Source organism: Malania oleifera, chromosome 3 (assembly GCF_029873635.1).
Source record: "Malania oleifera isolate guangnan ecotype guangnan chromosome 3, ASM2987363v1, whole genome shotgun sequence".
NCBI lineage: Eukaryota > Viridiplantae > Streptophyta > Magnoliopsida > Santalales > Ximeniaceae > Malania > Malania oleifera.
This window is the reverse complement of record NC_080419.1, coordinates 124,006,891-124,029,135: the sequence shown is the minus strand read 5'-3', so window position 1 is coordinate 124,029,135 and position 22,245 is coordinate 124,006,891. Positions and strand designations below refer to the sequence as shown.

Genomic DNA, 22,245 nt, shown 5'->3' with positions numbered 1-22,245 from the left:
GAGGGGAAGGAAAGGAGGAATTAGACTGGGTTCAAGAACTCAAAAAATGATTTACAAGAATATACCCCCAAGCTCAAATGGAAAGACAAGGAAAAAATGTGGATAAGATACTATTCCACAATCAAAGGTCTTTCCAAAAACGAATTTGTGCAATTTTAATGTGAGGGGTGAAAAAGGGATAAATCTGCGAGAGCGATCTCCACGGAGTCTCCAAAGAACATTGAAAACTATCATTGGCATCCCATCCATTCTCACTTGACCCAAACTTGCTTCTAATGATCCTATGTCAAAGGGAAGAATCCTTTTTTTTTGTTGGGGGGGGGGGGGGTTTGGGTTGAATGCAATAGCCATTTAGCTAAGAGAACAGTGTTTTTAGACATACCAACTTTTCAGGATCCACCCTCCAATTTAGACATGCACATCACATCCCAATTCAACAAACTTGAATAAGAGAAAAGAGCCCCCTCCAACAATCTAAATGCTTCACCATGCTTTCCACTACCAAGTTCCAAAAATCCATGGATCTAGGGTTACCTCCCAAGGGGATAAGTCAACAAGGGGATAAGTCAACATCCAATCTAATAAACAATGCCACACATTAAAAGACCACTCCCTTGCACACACATCACACACAAACCACTCTTCCCCATGTTAATCTTAAGCCCAGACACCCTCTCAAAAACATGAAGAATACCCAAAATACTCTTGAAAGAAGGGCTATGATCATTTAAGAAGAAAATGGAGTCATCTTGTCAAATGCATTTTTCACATCATTATTAACGGAGAACCTAAATTGTGGTTTAGGGCTTTGAAGGGGGTTAGGCAAGAGGATCGACTTTCTCGTTTGGGTGGTAATCCTAGGCCTATTGAGTTTTGAGATTCTCTAGCGAAGGTGTATACGAGATTAGAAAGATAGAAAGGTACTTTATTTTCTCTATGTGGCAGGATCACCCTTAATTAGGCATGTCTTTTGAGCATTCTTCTCTATTCTAGTATATTTTTATAATTCTAGTGAGTGTAGCAAGAAATATCTCTTAAAAGAGTTGTTTGTTCTAAAGTAGGGAAGGAAAATGAACATTTAGTTAGTTAGGACATTATGTGCCGCCATGTAGCTCTAAAAAGAAGGGCGATTGGGCCTTGGCAAGTTGATGTTGCTTTAATGGGTCAATGGCTTTGGCCATTTACCTTAGAGGAGATTTCCCTTGGGCATAAAATTATTTAAAGTAAATTGGGCACGTAAATTGTAAAGTAATGGGCGGGATTCTAAAATGTGCCTAAAATGAACCAATGAAAGCCTTTGAAAGTTATTTTGTAGATCTATCCTCTTTTTATCCCTTACACCATATTTATTGTGGTACTGAGAATTGCATTTGGTTTTTAGGAAGACATTTCGTTGTGTGATGGTGTGCTTCGCACTTCCTTTCCCCATTTGCATAGGCTTTCCTCGTTGCACAGTGGAACTATCTCTTCCTTTATTTGTATTTCAAATGGGGATGAGATTTCTTGGGACTTCCATTCCCGTAGGTCTCTTGATAGTAGGGAGGTGTTGGAGCTCTCTTCTTCATTGTGCTTGTTGGAAGGTAGTCATCATGCCGTTATGAGAGACTATCAGTTGTGGGTACCAGAATCTAGGGAAATCTCTTGCAAGTCCGTTTTTGAGCTTTTGATCCAAGAAAACTTTTCTTTCCTGCTTCATTGTACCATTTGGAAGGCCAAATCTCCCCTATGATTAAAGCTTTTATTTGGATAGTTGTACCTAATAGAGTTGACAGTAACAATTTGTTGCAAAGGAGGCTTTTAACTTTGTGTTCTTCTAGTTCAAAAATCTACTTCTCACATGTTCCTTCACAATTCATTTTCTTGGAGAGTTTGGAAGAAAACTATTTGGTTTATTTGGAGAGAGTAAGGTTTGTCCAGAGTCAGTGGAGGATTTATTAATGAGAAGTAGATTTAGTTCAGCTTTGTAGAGGTGCGGGTTTTTTTGCTGTCTTGCAAGGTATTTTGTTGGAGAGGAATGCTTGTAATTTTAAAGGGAAGAAGATGACTTGCTCTGTGCCTGGGATAGAAAGAGTATAGGGCCTCCTTGTTGGCTTCTGCAGTAGTTGTTTAAAGGGCCATCTTCTTCAGATCTTTTGCGTGATTGGATGGCAGCACTGTTTTGATTTTTTTTTTTTTTCTCTTTGGTTCTCATTTCTTATAAGGAGGATTTCTTGTTCTCCTTCTTGTACATTCTTTTCTCTTCAATATAACTTCTTCCTTGATTTTGAATTCTCTTTGGTTCTCATTTCTTATAAGTAGTTTGAGCATCTATCATTGGCAATGGCACAGGTTGGGTTTGGAAGCCAAGGGAAGTAACTTTACTGGCACAACTACTACTATTTATCATTTTCCAATTTTTTAAATTAGCAATTGCTGTGGTCCAATTCACCATGCTTTGGGAGCATTCCATTCTAAGTGCAGGGATATATTTGACAGAAAACTACAGCATAGTGATTCCAAGAATTGCAAACCATAATGATGATAGTTAGGTTTTACCACCCACCAATCCCTCACCAATCCCCAACCTCAAAAAGAAAAATTGTCTAAAGAGTCGAATCAAACAAAGAACATATTTTCATTACCTTGGAAATCTTCAGAAATTAAGAAATTGCCTCTGAGATATGATTCAGCACTAAAGTCTAAATCAAAACCTTCTCTTAGGGCGAAAAGCTCCAATGAACGACCAATGAGATGATATGCAACCATACTAGTCTTGTCACAAACTTCTTGGAAGGCAAGATACTCATTCCTAGACATGCTTTTGTTGTCGGGCAAAATTTTTTCTTCATTTGCAGAAACAAAGTCCTGTCTTTCTACAGAACCAATCCCTGTATTTGCTTCAACGTCCTGTCTTTCTACAGAATTGTCATTTAACCTTCCATTTGCAGAAACAAGACCAGGAGAATCACTCATATGCATTGTAGATGTAACCAAATTAGAATATGTCGGTCCTCTTTCATCCATCTTCTCTACTTGATTTGTACCCATGGTCTGCACACTGTTCAGAAATTTTGATCGCTGAATGGGAGAAGTTTGGGGATCTATTAAATTCATGTCAGAAATATTACCAGGTTCAGCTCCCTCAGTGGAATCCCCATTAGACCTTCCAATTGGAGCAACAAGTTGTGGGGAGCCTATTTCCTGGTTGGAAGAGGTGGATGGCTTACAGTCAATTGTATTTGAGTCCCCAATACTTCCCATTAGCTGACATGAATAACTAGAATGAGAAGTACTAATTTGAAACTTGCTAGAGTTCTGCTCCCAATCATCATAATTATCACTATCATAATCTTCATCTAGATCCTCCACATATGCATCAGTGAAATCTTGATCTAACCCACGGTCGGGAAGCAAGTCCCATAGAATCTGCTTCATCTGAGCACTGACACTCAATACATGTTCTACCTCCTCTTCTATTTCCTTGTTTGAAAAATATGAATGCCTTGAACTTTGAGACCTCCTGTTGATAATATCAAGGGTTTCTAATAAAAACTTTGGGATGGTATCCAAGTCACCGCACTCAAATAGATATTCAGTCAGCAATTTCCCAATCGCTGTTTTTAGACTCCTCTTAGATAATTCAGCCTTCGGGTCAAGAACAAGTTGTAAATTCTTTAATTCTGCTGGTCTAACTTTATATTTTAGTAACCAAATAGCCTTTATTATGTTGTTCTGCAAGGACTCTATTTCTGGGGGAAATTGTTGGAACTCTGTTACTAATGAATTAGGATTGCCTGGTGTTATCTTCAGTGACAAGTTAGCAACTGCCATTGCTTTAGCTAATGGCTCCTGTAGTACATCCCCTTCACCAAGTTCTGAAAGCATCTCCAAAGAAGTACTCCTCACCTGACAGACTAAACGGTCTCGACTCCAACCAGATTTGGAGTGATGAAGCTGTGGGACTCCTCCCTTGACACCTTTGAGCTTCCTGTGCATTGCATTGAGGGTTTGGAAAGGCATGTCCTCAAGTCCGTCCAGTACCTTCATAACAGCATCATGATGACATTGGGTTGCAGCAGTCCAAAGTGTGATATAATTCTTTCGGAAATTATCTCGATCCTCAAGAAGCTTAGATAGCAGTGTACTCAAATCTGCTTGGTGATGGTTTTGACCACGATTATTAAGAATTTTTGAGAGAGATTCCCTGATGAGCTTCTTCATCTTCCTGTGGGTTTTTTCAAACTTAACAGTCTCTCCTGTAAGCATCTTGGCAAAAAAGTAAAGTCCTTTATTGGTCAAATCATCTAGATGGGAGAAAAGAAATTTTTTAATATGAGGCAAATCCAGTTGCATATTGTTGTCGACTACATGATGCCCTCTTCCCCAAAAACATGCTCCGAATTCTTTTTCAACACAAGTTTTGACAGCCTCATAAAACACCTGAAAACAGAAATTAAGAAATGTCACAAGACAGAAATTACGAAACATCACAAGATGATAGTGAGAAAATTATGGGACAGTGTAAAAATTAGTCTAACAAGCTATGCATGAGAAGATAAACCCACACAACAACCACAGATTAACCAAAAGAGACATAGCAGGTGACAATTGTAGATGCAACTATATATCAGTCTGCTTTTTGAAGGAGAAAAACGATCCTTCTATACCTGAACTTGGGCAACATCTTGATGCCAACAGGTAACAGGTAACAGGTAACAGGTAACAGCATGCAGCCCCATATAAAACATAATAGAAAACAAGGAAGACAAAACGATTTTGTAATCACATTACACTATCTTAGGACAATCTCACAAAATAAAACATAAGACCTCATTTGCAGCAGCCTATAGTACAGGAGTGAAGATATCAATTAAACTTACAAAATATTAAAATTCTGCAACGTGGACTAAAGTGAGTCATGACCAAAACACATCTCAGCCCATGACAGTTTTTCAGATCTAGTCATTCCTTTCTATGAGTTTCTTTGAATGACAGGAATCAAGGATACAGTTCTATATTGGTGCTTGGTTAAAAGAATTTTTTGTTTAGTTTAGGCTCTATCGGTCACAAGGAGCAGCCTTGCAAAGCAGGGAGCCTTGCGGCCTGGGGCACCGTTTTTTTTAGGTCCTACAAATAAAATTTAGCTGTCCAACTTAAATCTAGAAAACAGCTACTTGGCGAGTTTAAAGTTTGATTTTAATTGTAATTTAAAGGGAATAGCAACTACCTTGGTTAACAATCAATTTCTATGGCAGCTTTGCTGGTTATGCTACACAAGTCATAGTGGGTGTCCGTGGATGTGCATCGCGGCATCATGTGTCTTTACATGATACAGAGCTTGTATAAATGCAGAAATTGACACATAAGCAGTTGCACTAGTTATTTAGCAGGTCACCATGACCCTGCTTTCAGAAACTTACTGAATAAAAACAAGAATTTTTACACTAATGATATTAATGATATTTTTAGAGCTCCTGTCCTCCGAATTATTTGTCCCTTTATTCAATCATAACTGTGCAATTTAGGTTCCAAAGGCAGTCTAGCCATCCAATTTCTTAAACTTTACAGGTTTTCAAAAGAAAAACCACCAGTGAAGTTACTAGATTTCAGTAAATGTGCAGAAAAAGGCTGTCATATACCCAATTGATGAGCCTACTTCTATCAAGCATATGCTGGACACTCATCAGTATGACCATCATTAAAATCATTTATAACCCTTTGTTCTACAATGTATATGCTGGATGACCATCAGCATGAAATCTTCATAGATTTTACTTTTTTAAATACAGTATCACACGCCCCGCATTAACATCCATGTTGCCCCATTGCCATCCTCTCTCTCAAGATTTGACAGGTTCTTGGTGTCCAGGGGTTGGAAAGAGCATTACGCAAAAGTGGTTCAATACATCCTCCCAACACCAATCTTCAATCACCATCCTATTCTTCTCAATACTGGTGGAATTAAGTGGGGCTGACACCATTTTACTTTGAGAACATGTGGTTCAAATTGAAGGATTTAAATATTCAATTAAGAAGGTGGGAAAATTTAAATCAAACCAGTCTAGATAGAGAGAACTGATGCCTGGAAAGGGGCCATTTAATCAACATCCTCTCGTCAGAGTCATTGAGGCACAGGATAATCCATAAAAATTCTTGCACCTCATGAGCCCTGCCCAACTTTATTTTTTGGTCGTCTATTGCCAATTATTTCCCCTTTGCAGGTGGATGTTGAAAGTAGAAACAACCAGGAATTTTTCAAAACCTTGCTTTTGGCTTTAAGCCTTCAACCCATGTTGATGCCTCCCTTCTCAGTTACCATCCTTCTTTTCAATTGTTTGCTTCATTGCTTCCTTCACTAAGAGTATTGCTGCAGTGGAACAGACACAATCAGTCATCATTTTGCATCACCTGCACTATTGCTTGCTTCTTCCCCTCAGAGATGTCAGCTCCAGCCGCAAAATGAGTTCACTATGCCTCCACATCTTCTCCATGAACTAGGATGCCCAAAACCAGTCCTGGCTATGTCTGCCACCATAACTGATCTCTTGGACAACCAATATTCACCTAACTCTTGCATTGTTGAGTCTGGCATGTTGTGAAACTCCTTATCGAGATCTTGGGGTAGCTCAATGACAGGCAAGACATCTGCATGGTCTTAATTTCCATGAAATTGTCAAATTTTCCATCAAAATTTCTGCCTTCTATCACCCTTGAAATCAAAATGGCAGTCAATTTCCATTTTACAAAATTTCTACAAATTATTCAAAATTTATCAAGTTCTCAAAATTTCAGCAAAAGTTTTTTAAATTTTAACTAGACTGAAATTTTCTTGAAATCAAAATTTTGAGATTCAAACCCCACAAAAAAAAATCTCTCTTAATTTATCTTCCTTTTTTCAGTAAAACTAAAGATTACTACGAGAAAAGTATGAATTATAGCTTTCAAACTTTAAAAATACTAGTATATATGTCATGTGGGTTGCACATGATTGTAGTGAATCATATTCTGTAAATGTTTTTATTAATTCTTAATAAATTATATACATTCTAAAAACTAAAAATATATTTTCATAATTTAGTTTATAAAATTAAAGTATGAATATTCAAAGTTAGTTATAAAAGTTCATATTTTGTTTAAAAGTATTAAATACATAAACATAGACATGAATGCTCTAATTAAAATTATGCAAAATATTTAATTTTAATTTCTATATATCCTTATAAATAAAAATTTTAATATATTTTTATTATTTTTCATTTTATAAAAAAATCAAATATATGATTTCCTCTAAAGAAAATATTAATAATTTTATTGCAATTCTAAATTTTGATTTGCTAACTAAAATATTTATAATTTTTATTTTTTTCTTAATTAATGATAATTAATGAATTTTCTATGTTTCAAATAAATTTAAAATTTATTATTTGGAGGGCACTTCTAGGTCAATACTTTTTTTTTAAATTCCAGCTTTTGAAAGAAATATAATAATTTATCCAAATGATATTAGGCACTTTATGATAATTTTTAGAAGATTTTAGAACTCAAAAGAAGTACCTATTTTATTTTAAGATATACCATTTATTTAGCATTTATAATACCATTATGTTTATTTTTTATTTTTTTAATCATATGAATTTTTTTTTATGTGCAAATCTTAAGTTTTAAAATAAAAATTGTAAATGTAAATCTAACTATGAGAGACTTCTTATGGTTTGGAGTTGGGGGTTTTCGGGATCACTTAGTACGGTGGGAGGAGGTCTGTAGGTTTAAAATGGCAGGAGGGTTGGATCTTGGAAATTTGGTGTTTCAAAACATTGCTCACCTAGCTAAATGGTTATGGTGCTTTCCCTTAGAAGATCATTTCCTTCAGCATAAAGTGGTTAGAAGTAAGCATGGGTCGGGGGTGAATGGGTGGGATACTACTATTAGTTTGCAATGTTCTTTGGAGAGTCCATGGAGATCTATTTCTCAAATTTGTCCCTTATTCACTCACATTAATTTTGTGGTGGGAGGGGTTCTTGGATTCGTTTTTGGAAAGATTTGTGGTTTGGGAATGATGTTTTATCTACATCTTACCTCGTCTCTTTTGATTGAGCTCAGGGCGAGATACTATGATTTCTTTCTTTGTGAATTGTGATTGATTTGATTAGCCCTTTGGTTTCTTGGAATTTTCATTTCAGAAGATCTCTAAATGATAGAGAGTTGATGGAATTCTCCTCCTTGTTGTCGTTATTGAATAATTGTCATCTTTCTTCAAATAGGGTTACTCGGTCTTGGGCTTTGGGTCATTTAGGGGTTCATACTTGTAAATCTTGAGTTTTTAGCATGTTCCAACTCTTGCTTTCCTCTATTCTCACATATTTGGAAGGCCAAATCTCCCCTAAAAATTAAGGCCTTCATAGCTAATTGTGCTTAATAGAATCAATTCTAATAATCCGTTTCAAATTAGGAGACCTTTGAAGGCCTTATCTCCATATGTTTGTGTGCATTTTTACTTGAATTCTAAGTCGGCATCTCATTTGTTTTTACATTGTGATTTTGCTTGGAGCATCTGAAATAAATTATTTGGTGCATTAGGAGAAGCTTGGGTTTGTCCAGCATCGGAGGAAGGAATGTTGGCTATTTCTTTTGAGGATTTTGGAAGAAGGATGGGGCTGCTCTTTGGAAATGTGGAATTTTCGCAGTGCTGTGGGACATACGGCTGGAGTGCAATGCATATGGATTTTTCAGGGGAAAAATTGAATAGGCAGTTGGCTTGGGAAAAGATTCATTACCTGGCCTCTTTATGGTGCATTGGTTTTGGATGCTTTAAGGAAGCGAGCTTTTCGGATAACAAGATTGGAGGAATTGTTCACTTTGATACTCTAATGTATTTTTTTGTGCTTTTTAGAATTTTTTTTTCCTGGATTTTCCCATAATTTTGATTAGAGATATCTCAATCTCCTCTCTGCAAATTCTTCTATTTCTAATGAAATCTCTTCTTTTTCTATAAAAAAATGTAAATTTATCTCATATTTATAGAATTTTTTTTATTATTTTTTTAGTTTTACTATTAAAAGATAATAATATTTTTGTCTATAAAATAATTTACACTACTCGTACTTTATATGTGATATATATGTACAACAACAATAACAACAACAAGCCTTAAATTCCACTAGGTGGGGTCCGCTACATGAATCCTTTTCCGCCAATTCACCCGATCCAGAGCATTTTTCTCTATTAGATTAAGGGCTATTAAATCCTTTCTCACCACATCATTCCAAGTAATTTTAGGCCTACCCCTACCCCTTTTCATGCCAAAAACCATAACTAACTCACTTCTCCTCACAAATGCTTTACTAGGCTTGTGTTTTAAATGCCCAAACCATCTAAATCGCCCCTCCCTTATCTTGTTTACAACCGTTGCTATGCCTAAATTTTCGCATATATGTTCATTTCTTACTTAATCTTTTATGTTAAACCACTCATCCACCTTAGCATACGCATCTCAACAACTTTCATTCTTTGTATATGTTGTTTCTTAGTTGCCTAGCATTATGAACCATAAGGCATAGCTGGCCTTATAGTCGTCTTATAAAACTTTCCTTTTAATTTTAAGGGTATTCTACGGTCACACAACACACCTAACGCACTCCTCCATTTTACCCAATCTGTCTTAATTCTATGTATTGTATCTTCTTCAATTTTCCCTTCACCTTGCATAATAAATCCAAGATATCTAAATCTATCAGTGCCATTAATCTCTTCATTATCGAGTTTAATCTTCTCTCTGTTGCAACTCTTTACATTACTGAAATTACATTTCATATATTCAGTCTTATTCCTACTTATCCTTAACCCTTTAGACTCTAATGTGACTCTCCAAAGTTCTAGCTTAGATTCCACTCCACTCCTACATCACCAATCAACATGATATCATTTGCAAACAACATACACCAAGGGATCTCATCTTGGATATTCCTAGTAATTTTATCAATTATTAAAGTAAAAAGATAAGGACTCAAAGTAGAACCTTGATGAACACCTAATGAGATTGGCAACTCTCTAGACTCTCATCCTACGGTCCTAACACTAGTCTCTACTCTTTCATACATATCTTTAATGACCTTCGTATATCTACTACAAACTCCCTTCTTTTCTAATACTTGCCAAAGCACTTCCCTAGGTACTCTATCATAAGCTTTCACTAGATCAATAAAAATCATATGCAAGTCCTTCTTCTTTTCCCTAAACTTTTCCATTAAACTTCTTAAAAGATAAATAGTTTCTATTGTTGATCTCCCAGACATAAAATCAAATTGATTTTCTAAAGTCTTTGTTTCTAATCTTATTCTATGTTCAATTACCCTTTTCCATAATTTCATCGTACGACTCATAATCTTAATTCCACGATATACAGTTTTGAATGTCGCCTTTGTTTTTATACAGAGGTACTAACGTACTTTCCCTCCATTCTTCTGGCATTTTATTGGGTTTTATAATATTATTGAATAGATTAGTTAACCAAATAATTCCTTTATCCCCTAAAAATTTCCAAACTTCAGTTGGTATTTTATCAGGTCCTATAAATTTCCCACTTTTATCTTTTTTAATGTCATATTAACTTCAAGGACTCCAATTTTACTAACAAATCTCCTATTTTTAATCTTCTCTTCTTTTGTCACTTCCAAGTTCAATCTTTCATTTTGTTTTTCATTGAACAACTTATCAAAGTATCTACGCCACTTTTCTTTTATGTATTCTTCTCTAATTAAGACATTATCATTCTCGTTCTTTATACATTTTAAAAAACCTAAATCTTTGCATTTTCTTTCTCTAGCTCTAACAAGTCTATAAATGTCTTTTTCTCCTTATTTTGTATCTAACTTAGTATATACATAAGCTTTATGTTTAACTTCATTGATAGTCTTTTTTGCATTTTTTCTAGCTTCTATATATTTTTCAAGATTTTCTATATTTTTACAATTTTGCCATATCTTATACCAATTTCTTTTTGTCTTAACGACTTTTTGGACTTCTTGATCCCATCACCAACTTTCTTTACTACCCAAGTATGTTCCTTTGGACTCCCCTAAAATCTCTTTTGCTGTCCTTACGATAGAATTCGCCATTTTATTCCGAACAGTATTTGCATCAACCTTATTCCCTATTGTCCAATCACACTTTTTGTTCATTTTTTCTTTGAATTTTACTATAGTATCTCCCTTCAAGTTCCAATCTAGTCCTCTTGTGTTGATTTATGTCACTCCTTCTCTTTCATTCTTTAATATGTATATCTAATACTAAGACTCTATTTTGTGTAGTCAAACTTCCACCTGCGATAACTTTACAATCCTTGCAAGATAAACAGCCCCAGTTCTTAGTTAAAAAGAAATCTATTTGGCTTTTATTGTTCCCACTCTTGAAGGTTATTAAGTGTTCTTCTCTTTTTTTAAAGCAAGTATTCAATATAACCAAATCGTAAGACATGGCAAAATCTAAGATTATATCACTGGACTCATTTTTATCTCCATATCCAAGGTCTCCATGTATCCTCTCATACCCTATATTATCCTTCCCAACGTGACCATTCAAATCAGCTCCTATGAATGTCCTCACAAACATCGAGATCCCTTGTAAAATACTATCCACATCTTACCAAAATTGTCTTTTCAAATTTTCTGCTAAGCCTATTTATGATATGTACAATGCCAGTTTATTCGTTCTTTAGTCTAATGAAGTTTCTTTCTTTAGATTCCAATATTTAACACATCTAAAACGAATTTATAAATATGCTTTTATCTAATTTTGTTTGAATTTACTTTCTTTTAAGAATGTTTTGTAAAATTACAAGGTCATTTTTGCCACAAAACAATTTATTGTATTTTTACTTTTAATCATAGCATAGACATAGATATAGATATGAATATATATATATATAATAGTTTATTACTTTATTTTATTTCTTAGCCAAGTGGAAGCTTTTTTCTTTTAAGACCAAACAATAACTCACATTCTAAACGTAATTTTATCTAATTTTTGATTGAATTTACTTTAGACTATAGAAATTTACTTCTTTTAGCGATATTTGATCTTACTTTTGAAAGATAAAGGCTATTTTTGTCTACAAATTGATTTACACTATTGATATTACTATATATAGTATATAAATTTAATTCTTGTAGAATGTTTGGTTTTACTTTTAAAAGATATAGATATTTGTGTACACAAATTGATTTGCATCATTGATACTTCTACATATAGTATAAGAAATATACCTTTTTTACCAATATTTAGTCTTAACTTTCAAAGACAAGGATATTTTTGTCCAAAAAAGATACACATTTTCATACTTTTATATAGTATATATATATATATATATATATATATATATATATATATATATATATATGAAAAACTAAACTTTGATTTTTTTTTTCCTATTAGAAAAAAGAAAATATATTAGCAAGGCATTAGCAAGGCATCAAGGGGATGCCAACTCGTGGTACAAAACATCAACCACTCTGAAGAGTGTCGCAAACATAAAGAATTAAAAAATGACCATTAGCAACTTTTCCACTAAGCCGGCTGGAGACAGCAGCAATCCATTGGTCTTTGCAGGTATGGATTTTCCCCTCCAACTGAATTTTATGTAACCCACTGCTGCCCAGCCAAGGAAAGAGCCAAACTCCACAAGTTCCTCGTCCAGGGGCAGTGGAGGAGAATGTGGTTGACTGATTCTGCATCAGCCATACAGAGAAAACACCAATTCATGACTGTAAGCCCTCTTTTCTACAGAATACAGATTGTCAGGTGTTAAAATATTTCCATGTATGGACTCCCAAGCAAAAAAAGACATCCTTTGAAGGTGCTTCTGCCCTCCAAATGTGAATCCAAGGGGAGTTATTGCAATTTGTTCCCAATGGTGAGAGCTTCTTATATAAAGAATTAATGGTGAAAATGCCATTTTTGTCCAAAGCCCATTTTGGATTGTCGGGGATGTTTTGGTGACCAAATTTGTGGAGAAATATGTAGAAGTCAGCAAGTGTGTGAAGTTCCCAATTTGCCACATTCCTTGTAAAAGGAATGTCCCAGAAAATTCCCTGATCAGTGATTTGGAGATGATGACTGATAAGGGCATTTCTGTAACAAGCCAAGCTGTAGATGAAAGGAAATGCAGCTCTAAGATTACAGTTCTCACGCCACACATCATGGCAAAAATAAACATTGGCCCCATTCCCCACTTGAAATGTCTCAAATTGGAAAAAATCATCCCATCCTTTCTTGATGAATTTCCATACTCCCACTCCATAGGGACCTATTCTATTGTGAGTTGTCTAATCACTGTGCACAAGCCCATATTTAGAAACAATAATATCCCACCAAAGGTGGTCTTTCTCTTTCATGAACCTCCTCGAACACTTCCAGAGGAGGGCTTTATTGAAAGTGAGGAGGGATTTCAACCCCAAACCTCCTGAACAAATGGGTTTTTCCACCACTCCCCTCTCCTTATCCTCTTTCTGCAAGCCTTAGTCCTCCCCTTAACCTCTTCGGTGCTGTGCATCATGTGCAACCACAACCCCCTTGCGCTTAAGCAGTTATCTCCCTTCCGAGCCCTAGTTCAAGCAGTCCTCTTTGTCTCGTTTTGGGCCTTCCTCTTCGACCTTTCTCTCTGGTTTTTTGGTGCTAGCTTGCTTCCCACTGGTTGACTCTGTGACTAGATTGCAAGCTTCTCCTTATTCCTCAGTTTAGCGAGCTTTCTCTTGGTTCACAAGCTTCTCTGGCTAGGAGCTCTGTTTGTTGCCAGACTTGAAGTGATGCCAAGGGATGGGGAGCGCACTGTGGTGGTCAAGTCTTTCAACCTGATTTAAGAAGAGGGAAGTTATGATTTGCTTAAAAGCACGGAATACTGCAGGGGAAGAAGGATCTCCATCTTCCAAGAGATGGCTGAATTCAGATGGTTTCTTGAATCTTGGGAAGAATTCTGGGCTCTGAAAATATTCATACCCCAGGCAAATTCTTGGTTTTGTCAAACAAGGAACAAGGGTAGAAACCTACTTAGAAGCTGAACTCAAAACAAGTTTGGGAACTACCTTACTCTTATGGAGACCAACAGCAGTGGTTGGAGAACCCTTACATTTCGGGAGGGGTTTGAATCCAAGGGATGGATGAAGTTCTCCTCCTCAGCAGCTGAGCTGGGCCACCGTGTTTTTTCTCCCACAAAGAAAGGCTCAACATCTCAGTCATTCAGCAAGTAGAGAAGAAGTAGATATTATCTAAAAAAAATTATTTGACCTTATGTCTAAATTATCTATAAATAATATTTAACTAATTTATGATTTTAATTTATCTTAGTAAAATATGTTTAGTATAATTATTATATTACATTTATTGGACAACATACCCCATATATCTGCCCTTGATGTATTTTACTTAAATATTTATAAATCATGCATTGTGTTTATTAATGGTTTCTAAAATTTCATAAAAAATTCCACGCATTACTACTAATTCCTATAATTTTTTAAATCAAAATTGACATCAATATCAAAATTTCTGTACTCTTGAAGCCTAAAAAATTTAGCCGAAATCAAAATTTAAGACCTCAGTTATCCAATGAAGCCAATTTCCCTTCTAAGACCGTGACAATCAATTTCTCTATATGCTACATTTCTCTTCATATCTCGAGCCATAGACTCGTGGACTCGTGGCTAGTTCAGCAGGCTTTGTTCTTATCTTTCTTTGCATCAGAATGGTGACCATGGGTTTTCTCATAGTCCATATTGCAGTCCAACACTAAGAAACAATCTTTTGTTGTTCAGGCATGTTTCCCACCACACAAGACTTCAGCTTGGAGGATTTAAAATTCAAAAAGAAATTCTTTTTAGCTTTATATCCACATTCTGCCTTCTGCCAACCTACCTAATCTGGCACCTGAGAGCCACATAATTTTTTCCCTCCTCAATTCTGCTAAGGTTCTCATCACCAAGGCTGATTATGCCCACAAAGAGACCTCCACAGCTCATGAGTCACTTCGATGCTCGCCATGTCAGACATTCTTGACCAGCTTTGATAAGGATTCTGGCCCAGATGAGATCTAGCCCTTGTTTCTTTGTCAATCTTCAAGAAGCCACCTCAAGCATTGGCGATGGCTTCAAAGGTTTCCTCATCCAAAAGCCCCACCACTCCGATCCATAAGGATTTGGGCTGTTTATCCACCCTGTAGCATCATAACTGGATACCACCAATCCAGCAGTAGGCTTGCCTTTCACTGTTTCCTCAATTCCCACTTTCTAGCACTGAGCGAGATGCCTCATCTGATAAAGGAAGAAAATTATCAAGCATTTCCATCATCCTAACCCCTGATGCAAGTTGCTAAGACATGTTCCCCATGCTTCTTCCTGTTTTGTTGGCACACTTCCGTCTCCAACCAACCTGCCCACCAGAGAATATACCAAGCACTGAACCCTAGATGTGCACAATTTGGGATTGACCACCATTACGATAGTGGATTTCCTTTGCCTTACTCCCAGTCTTTCTCCTGGGCAGATTCCTCTTTGAACACCCCATCTTACTTCTAATGGCCCATTTGGGTTGTGCAAGGTAATCCGATAACCCATCTCCTTCCTCATGAGCTCTTCACAACCATCAGAAATCTGCCGATACTGCCATCTCTTTCAAATGGTCTGAAGACTACTGTCAAATCAACAGAATTTTCTAATCCCTTCTCCAGAGATCCAATAAGAAATGCTGGTCATATAGTCACAGGTTCAAAGGATTGAGCAGCAGTGTTTTGAAAGGCAAAGGTGTAAGGCAAGGCATCTTAACTCTTATGAGGCAAGGTGTAAACCTTTTAAGAACTTTCTTTTTTTAAGAAAAAAAAATATGTACATAAAATTTTTAAAAATCATATATAATTTGTAAACTACTAGTTGCCATTGGCCATTCAAAAAACGCTAACTAGAATTCATTAAATAAATCAGGCCAATAGACAGCTGCAACATTATAAAGTTTTAATTATTTTCATGATCTAAGATGCCCCCTAAATTATTTTGGAAAGGTTGTGCTTCAAGAACTTTAGAGAGCAACTCAATATTAGGACATTCCCATCATATAAACATGTGATTAAAATTTTCTAATTAAATCTAACTTGAGATTCACACCTAAAATGCGCAAGCCTCAACCAAAGGGGACAAGAGGCATGTCTTTTGCATAAATGCACGACCCTCAGTGCATAATGGGCAGTGTTTTGGACTATGATTTTGGGCATGCCTTGTCTTGAGACAAGCTTTGATTGAGCCTTTTAAAACATTGTTGAGCACTACCAAGTGGAGGAAGTCTCAATCCGGCTCAGTAACTCTGAAGTTTCTCCTTTTGGCTCTATCACCATTGTCAATGAAGTCAAATCTCCTCCTCTTGACCAGGGCCCTCATCTCACAGGTTGCCACTGTTGTCTATAAGTCTATAATTAAAAATGTAATCCCAAAAAATATTACAGTAAATATAGTAATATAAAACAAATATAGTAGAAAGGGTTGGAAAGGATGAAGCTACATACAAAAAAGAAGGGAGGACATTTCGAATTTTTTTTTTTTACTTTTCTTTTTCGGTTTTGGGGTTTTTCTTTCTTTGTGATTTTGGGGTGACAGAGGGAAAGAAAGAGTGTGCGCCATGAATTCCAGAGTAAATGTTAAAAAAGAGTCAACCCATCAAGCTTCATCTATAACCAATAAGATTAGGCCCTCGCAGTGGCTTATTTATCATTTACAATGACCCCAAAGACTTCCAATGCAACAATAACCATGTTAAGTGTAAAAGGAACAATCACAGGACAGATTTGCCTACAATGTTTTATAATATGTAAAACCTGGCATATTACATCTAAGCAACAGACTGTAGACCTGACAAATATGGTTATCTGCAATACAACTTAAGAAGAACAGCATTGATCTAGAGTGAAATCATCACAATTATTTATTCTTACATCTCATTTTCATGTAATGCTACCAAAACAGGTTGGTTACTTGGGTCCATGATTGTCAAAATCACACAATCTTGATTTGGAATCAGATATTCAATTTGATTTACTAGCCTGTCTCTTTGAATCTGTTAGTTGAAATTAAGAATGCAATAGAGACTATAAAATCATACAATTCTCAATCCAAGTCATAAGATTTGTGATTTGAATTTTATTATACATAAATCAATAAGTAGTCAGGTCTATATCAAGTTCTTAAAAATTGAGTTGATTCCTGGCAAACCCAATTAGTTAAAAACCCAAAATTTCACCATTTGTAATACAACAATAAGACTTAAAAACCTTCTCCAAGGGCCTCAAAAATTCAAATATACAAAATTCTTCATACTATTATCTCTCCTTTGAATTTTTTTTAAGATTTAAAGGTTTGTAGGCTTTTCAGGTTGGAGTTTGAAAAACTAATGAAAGCTTTATTTGTTGATTCTCCTCAAGCATAATCTATTCAGAAGCTAGAAATGTTACGGTATGAAGATTTTTTTAAATTGTGTTATTTTAAAGGCAAGTTATTTCTACTTTTTTGAGCTTTCTAATACAAACATATGCATACATGTATGAATATAAGGTTGCATGCATGTGAGGATACATGATTATTCAATGTTAATCAAAATGTTTTCTCTTTTTAAAATGCATTTTACTTATTCTACATACATCATACATGTGCAACTTCAAATTAACTTCTAAAATTTGTGCTTCATCTTACGATTCAATTAGAGTCACGAATTTCAATACGCCAAATCAAGATTTCATTAATCAATTTGAATCTCAATTGGCCACCTATGCTTAGGTCCCATACAAATATTAATGACCTCTTTGTAAATCATTCACAATCATCAATAACTTCATGGGATATATGACAATCATTCTGGCCGCATCACTTAGGTCATAGGAAATAACTTACGTCGTCTTCCCTGAGAAATGATTCAGATACATATCTGTGCATTTAAAAAAAAATACATTAATTATATTAAAGTAAAGGAAGAAGAAAATATTTAAAATGCAGAGTTACAGTTTACATAAATAATCAATATTAGCTTAGGCACTACAACCCTACAATCATATAGATCCAGTCATGGGATTTATCTTAAAAATACAGTTGCAGTTTACATAATAATCAATGATTCAATATTAAATTTGGCACTACAACTCTACAACCATATAGATCCAGTCATGGGATATTTTTTGTTGGATTTTATTGTTATCTTTCAGAAGTAATAACCTAAGCCTGGTCCCTAAACTATAGCTAAGCCTAAAACCTATTCTTGGTCCCTCACCTAACAACTTAAGCTTTTATGTCGAGTTGTTACTTAATGAAACTAATAAACAAAAGAAAGAAGATATCAATCATATTACACTTTACAATTTTTGTTGATAGGGATTTTTTTCTTAAAAAGTAGTTCTTTTGTAGTTTGTGGATAGCCTTTTTCTTGGTAGTTCTCAACTCCATAGTGACTTGACACTACTATTGACATGACAAGAGAGGGGATTGGGAAAGCAATGAAAGTACAACATTCACCACTCTTTGCCACTATGACTGGGCTATACTGCTACCAACAGCCTTTTCTAATGCATCTAATCACTAGCACACTAGCACTACATAAGGAAGAAAGGCACCCTTCACTACTCAGACTTATGCTTCCTGCTACTTATATTATCAGTTCTAATACCACCACTCTAACTAGCCCTAAGGTATCTTGACTTTGAAAGAGTTTAACACCAAAAATCATTCTTAAAATATACTTGACCAAGGAGGCATGAGAATATTTGATCATCCAGAAATTTTCGCATTTGAATTTAGTGATGGGATAGTTGCAGGCTTAAATAATTTAATCCAACTTCAGACTCTTGGTGCAAAAGGTTCTAGATATTTTTAAAGTTTCTGGAAATAATTAATTTGCAATATTTATGCTGACTAATATGGATACAGCCCTCTCTTATTATTACAAATTCAAAAGTAATGGGACACAATTCACTAGAGTGGAAATCCTAAAAATGTTGAAGCCTGTGATTGTTAAACAACATGAGACATGCTGTACATGTGCAAGTTTTTAAGGTTTTCCTAGGAATAGAGTTTATCAAGTATGAAGGTGTTTCTAAGCCTATCTAGAGTGGAAGCCAGGATCATAGAGATATTCAAACTTTTAATACAGTTTCACCAGGAAAGTGGCTTGGAAATTTAGGATGGACAAGAATGGTTTATAGAGATCAGTCATCGTTGAGAAATATAGGTCGGATGCTGGTGGTTGGTACAGTGAGGAGGTTTCTAGCCCCTCTGGGTGCAGCCTCCATAATGTTATTGTGCTCAGAAGACTTGACTTCTCCCAATTTATGGGGTGGTGTTTGCAGCGGGGGACAACCAAATACCAATAGAGTTCACTTTTGGTTCATATTTGGAGTGGTAATACTGCCCTCAAAAAAACTTACCCACCATTGTTTAATCCTATCAGAAAAAAAGATTGTGAGGAAAGCAATCACAATTCATAACATGAGATAACTTCAGGAAGAGAGGGGTCATTTTGATAAATTGGTGTCATCTTTGTAAAGAAGCAATGGGTTGCCATCCCCTTATTCACTGCATGTTTGCAAGAGTCGTGGGGTTTGCTTTGGAAATGGTTAAACATTGTTTGCGTGGTTCCTGAGTCAGTGTAATCCCTTCTGCTATGACAGAAAGAGCGTGATCTCCATGGCACAGCCGATGAAGTTCAGATGAAAAAAGCCCTTTTGTTTTCTGGAATATGTGGAGAAAAATAAACACTTTATAGGAAAGGAGTTTACAATACATAGGATCAAGGATTTACTCACGGACTCTTCCCGTAGGAGAGGTCTTGGATTTAAATTTGTGTGGATTTGAAAAAGACGTAATTCAAAAATTGTATTAAATTTTGTCCAAATTCACCCAAATCCAAATTCAAGACCCCAAATCAATGCTCTCAAATGCAGCATTCATTCTTTTGGAATACTAACCTCCAGCCTTAGTCTAACTGATTGGCTGGACCTTTTAATCTTTGACTCGACCTGTCTTGTAAATGAGTTGGACACCTCCTAGGTGCCATTTTAATACGTTCTACTTATTGTAAAAAGAAAAAAAGAAACTCCAAAATGTAAAGACAAAGAAATGACTTAGTTATTAGAGTGTACAATTTTCTTAATCTCTGTTCTCTACCATATATACAGTACAATGACATAATGTAGCATATATTTTTAGACCTATGCACCTCAGTAAATTGTAAAATTCACCCTGCATCTTTTTTTCTTCAAACCTTTTTGGAGAATTAGGCAGTCATTTCAAGTTTTTCCTCTGAAGAGGAAAAAAAAGAAGTCGTTGTCTAGAAACATAAAAAACTGGTTATATTTCTCACTCAAAACTTGGTCAAATATTTGTTTGCATTTAAAAGTTACATATGCGAATGACAGCCACGTCAGCGATAATACCATATTTAAAGCTGCCTAAATATAACCACAAGCCACCCAAATTTTGGCAGGTCTGAATCGACTTCCATGAATATGACGTAAGAGCCAAAGACTGCACAGAACCACTGAGCTGATAACTTCTTAGCTTTAATTAAACATATATATTTCTATGAAAGGTAGACAATTCCTGGATGGGACATTATTTGTAATAAAAGTTAGTAAAGTGTGGGTCACATGTTAGCTTAGAAATTTGTATCATTTTTGCAAAACTACAATAAACTATTTGTGCTAGTGTAAATTTAGTGCAAGAGGTCTTCTGTTCTCCTATGTCAAATTTCAGTCAACAACCATGTATGCTTCACTGCCAATTTATGATGGGCTCCAGCACACTAGTTGTCAGCAGTGTGATGATAATTCCCAATGCCTAAATTTGGATATAAAATTCTCTTTGTTTTTTGCTATGCCTACCATTGAGAAAGGCTAATCACTTATTACTTACTATAAACATAGCATTATCAAAAATAGATAATTATATTTAACTTCTGAAGAACCAATATAAAGATAACCGGTGAAGTTCAAAACTTTGATATATACAAAAAATTCAATGGGAGTCAATAAATTTGTTAATATAAATAAATTGCATGAAAAATATATTGTTTTAAATGGAAAATTAACAATAATACATTTATATATTTTTTCCCAAATTACCTGTCTTCTAAGAACTTTGACCCCTTCATATTCTTTTGCTCGGATTTGGATACAGGAAGTCCCATTAACCACCTGAATGAAAGTAATTTAAAACTTTTTCATATGAATTAGACATATGAACACCATGCAATTGAAAAAATTCAGATCCATATATATGTATATAGATATAATACAAAAAAACACACACACACGCACATACACACACATAGAGTTGAACATCTTGCACGGACAGACGTAAAGAAATAATTTCGGCGAAAACAAAAATAAAAAATTTAAACCCAGTGTTATAGTAAGCCCGCATCTCTCTACATTTAACGAGGTGACTGGCTCATAAACCAGTACACAGTGAAAACAACCATCCACCTCTTAGTTAGCCAAAATTTACAAATCAAAATTGGTCATCCCACAAATAAACCAGTCCAATTATTTCAAAATTGGTTATCCTACAGATACACCGCCCAATTACATCATATCCTCTGAAGAGTCCATTAAATTAAATCATTGGTGATAAATTTAAAATCAAAACTTTAAAAATACACATATAACTGTATAAACTGTGAAGGGTTGCATCGATTGTAGAGTCAAAATAAGGTTAGAATTGACCTCCGTTTGCTTACGAGCTGCTTCTCTTGGTGCTTCATTTGAGAGAGCAGCGATTCACAATCCGTTTGAAAGAAACGCATGAGGCTGCTGATGATGCGGACCGACGCAGAAAGAATATGCGAATTAGGGTTTATTGCTTGATCTTAGGGGCGTCGTATGCTTGGGGTTTAGGGTTTAGGAATGCTGCTTGCCTATTGCAAAGGTGAAAGGGTTTTGGTCCGAGTATCCTTGGCCATTGAAAAATATAAAAATAAGAATAAACAGACCGACACAATATTGCGTTGGCCTACGGGCTACGGTTTCTGTTTTGGCGGGAAGGGCGAGCCGTGTTGATCAAGGGTGAGCATGGGTCCCGGCCAATCTAACCCGCCATTCAATTAGTTGGGCATGATATGGTTAAAATTAAATTAAGTGAATTAATCTAGTAAATTCAATTGATTTGATTCGGTTTGATTTGATTTTTATTTTCGTAGAATTTCAATTTTCAATTTTCGATTTGATTTTTGGCTGAATTAATCAAATAGTAT

At 35.4% G+C, this 22,245-nt stretch overlaps 1 protein-coding gene across 2 annotated transcripts in view; it reads right to left on the bottom strand.

Annotated features, from left to right (window-relative positions):
• The window catches only part of LOC131150947 (uncharacterized), a 29,061-nt gene extending 7,077 nt beyond the window's left edge, over nucleotides 1-21,984 (bottom strand). Inside the window, exons 1-4 of one of the 2 annotated variants that reach the window (XM_058102033.1) lie at nucleotides 21,719-21,984; nucleotides 21,116-21,187; nucleotides 17,898-17,931; nucleotides 2,622-4,419 (exon numbers count right to left, since the gene is read on the bottom strand). In XM_058102033.1, coding sequence (XP_057958016.1) covers nucleotides 2,622-4,419; nucleotides 17,898-17,931; nucleotides 21,116-21,187; nucleotides 21,719-21,798 — 1,984 coding nt within the window. In that variant the 5' untranslated portion in view covers nucleotides 21,799-21,984. Of the gene's footprint in view, nucleotides 1-2,621; nucleotides 4,420-17,897; nucleotides 17,932-21,115; nucleotides 21,188-21,718 lie in introns of those variants that run through there. The other variant, XM_058102034.1, reaches the window with a different exon arrangement.
• Between the last annotated feature and the right edge of the window lie 261 nt (nucleotides 21,985-22,245).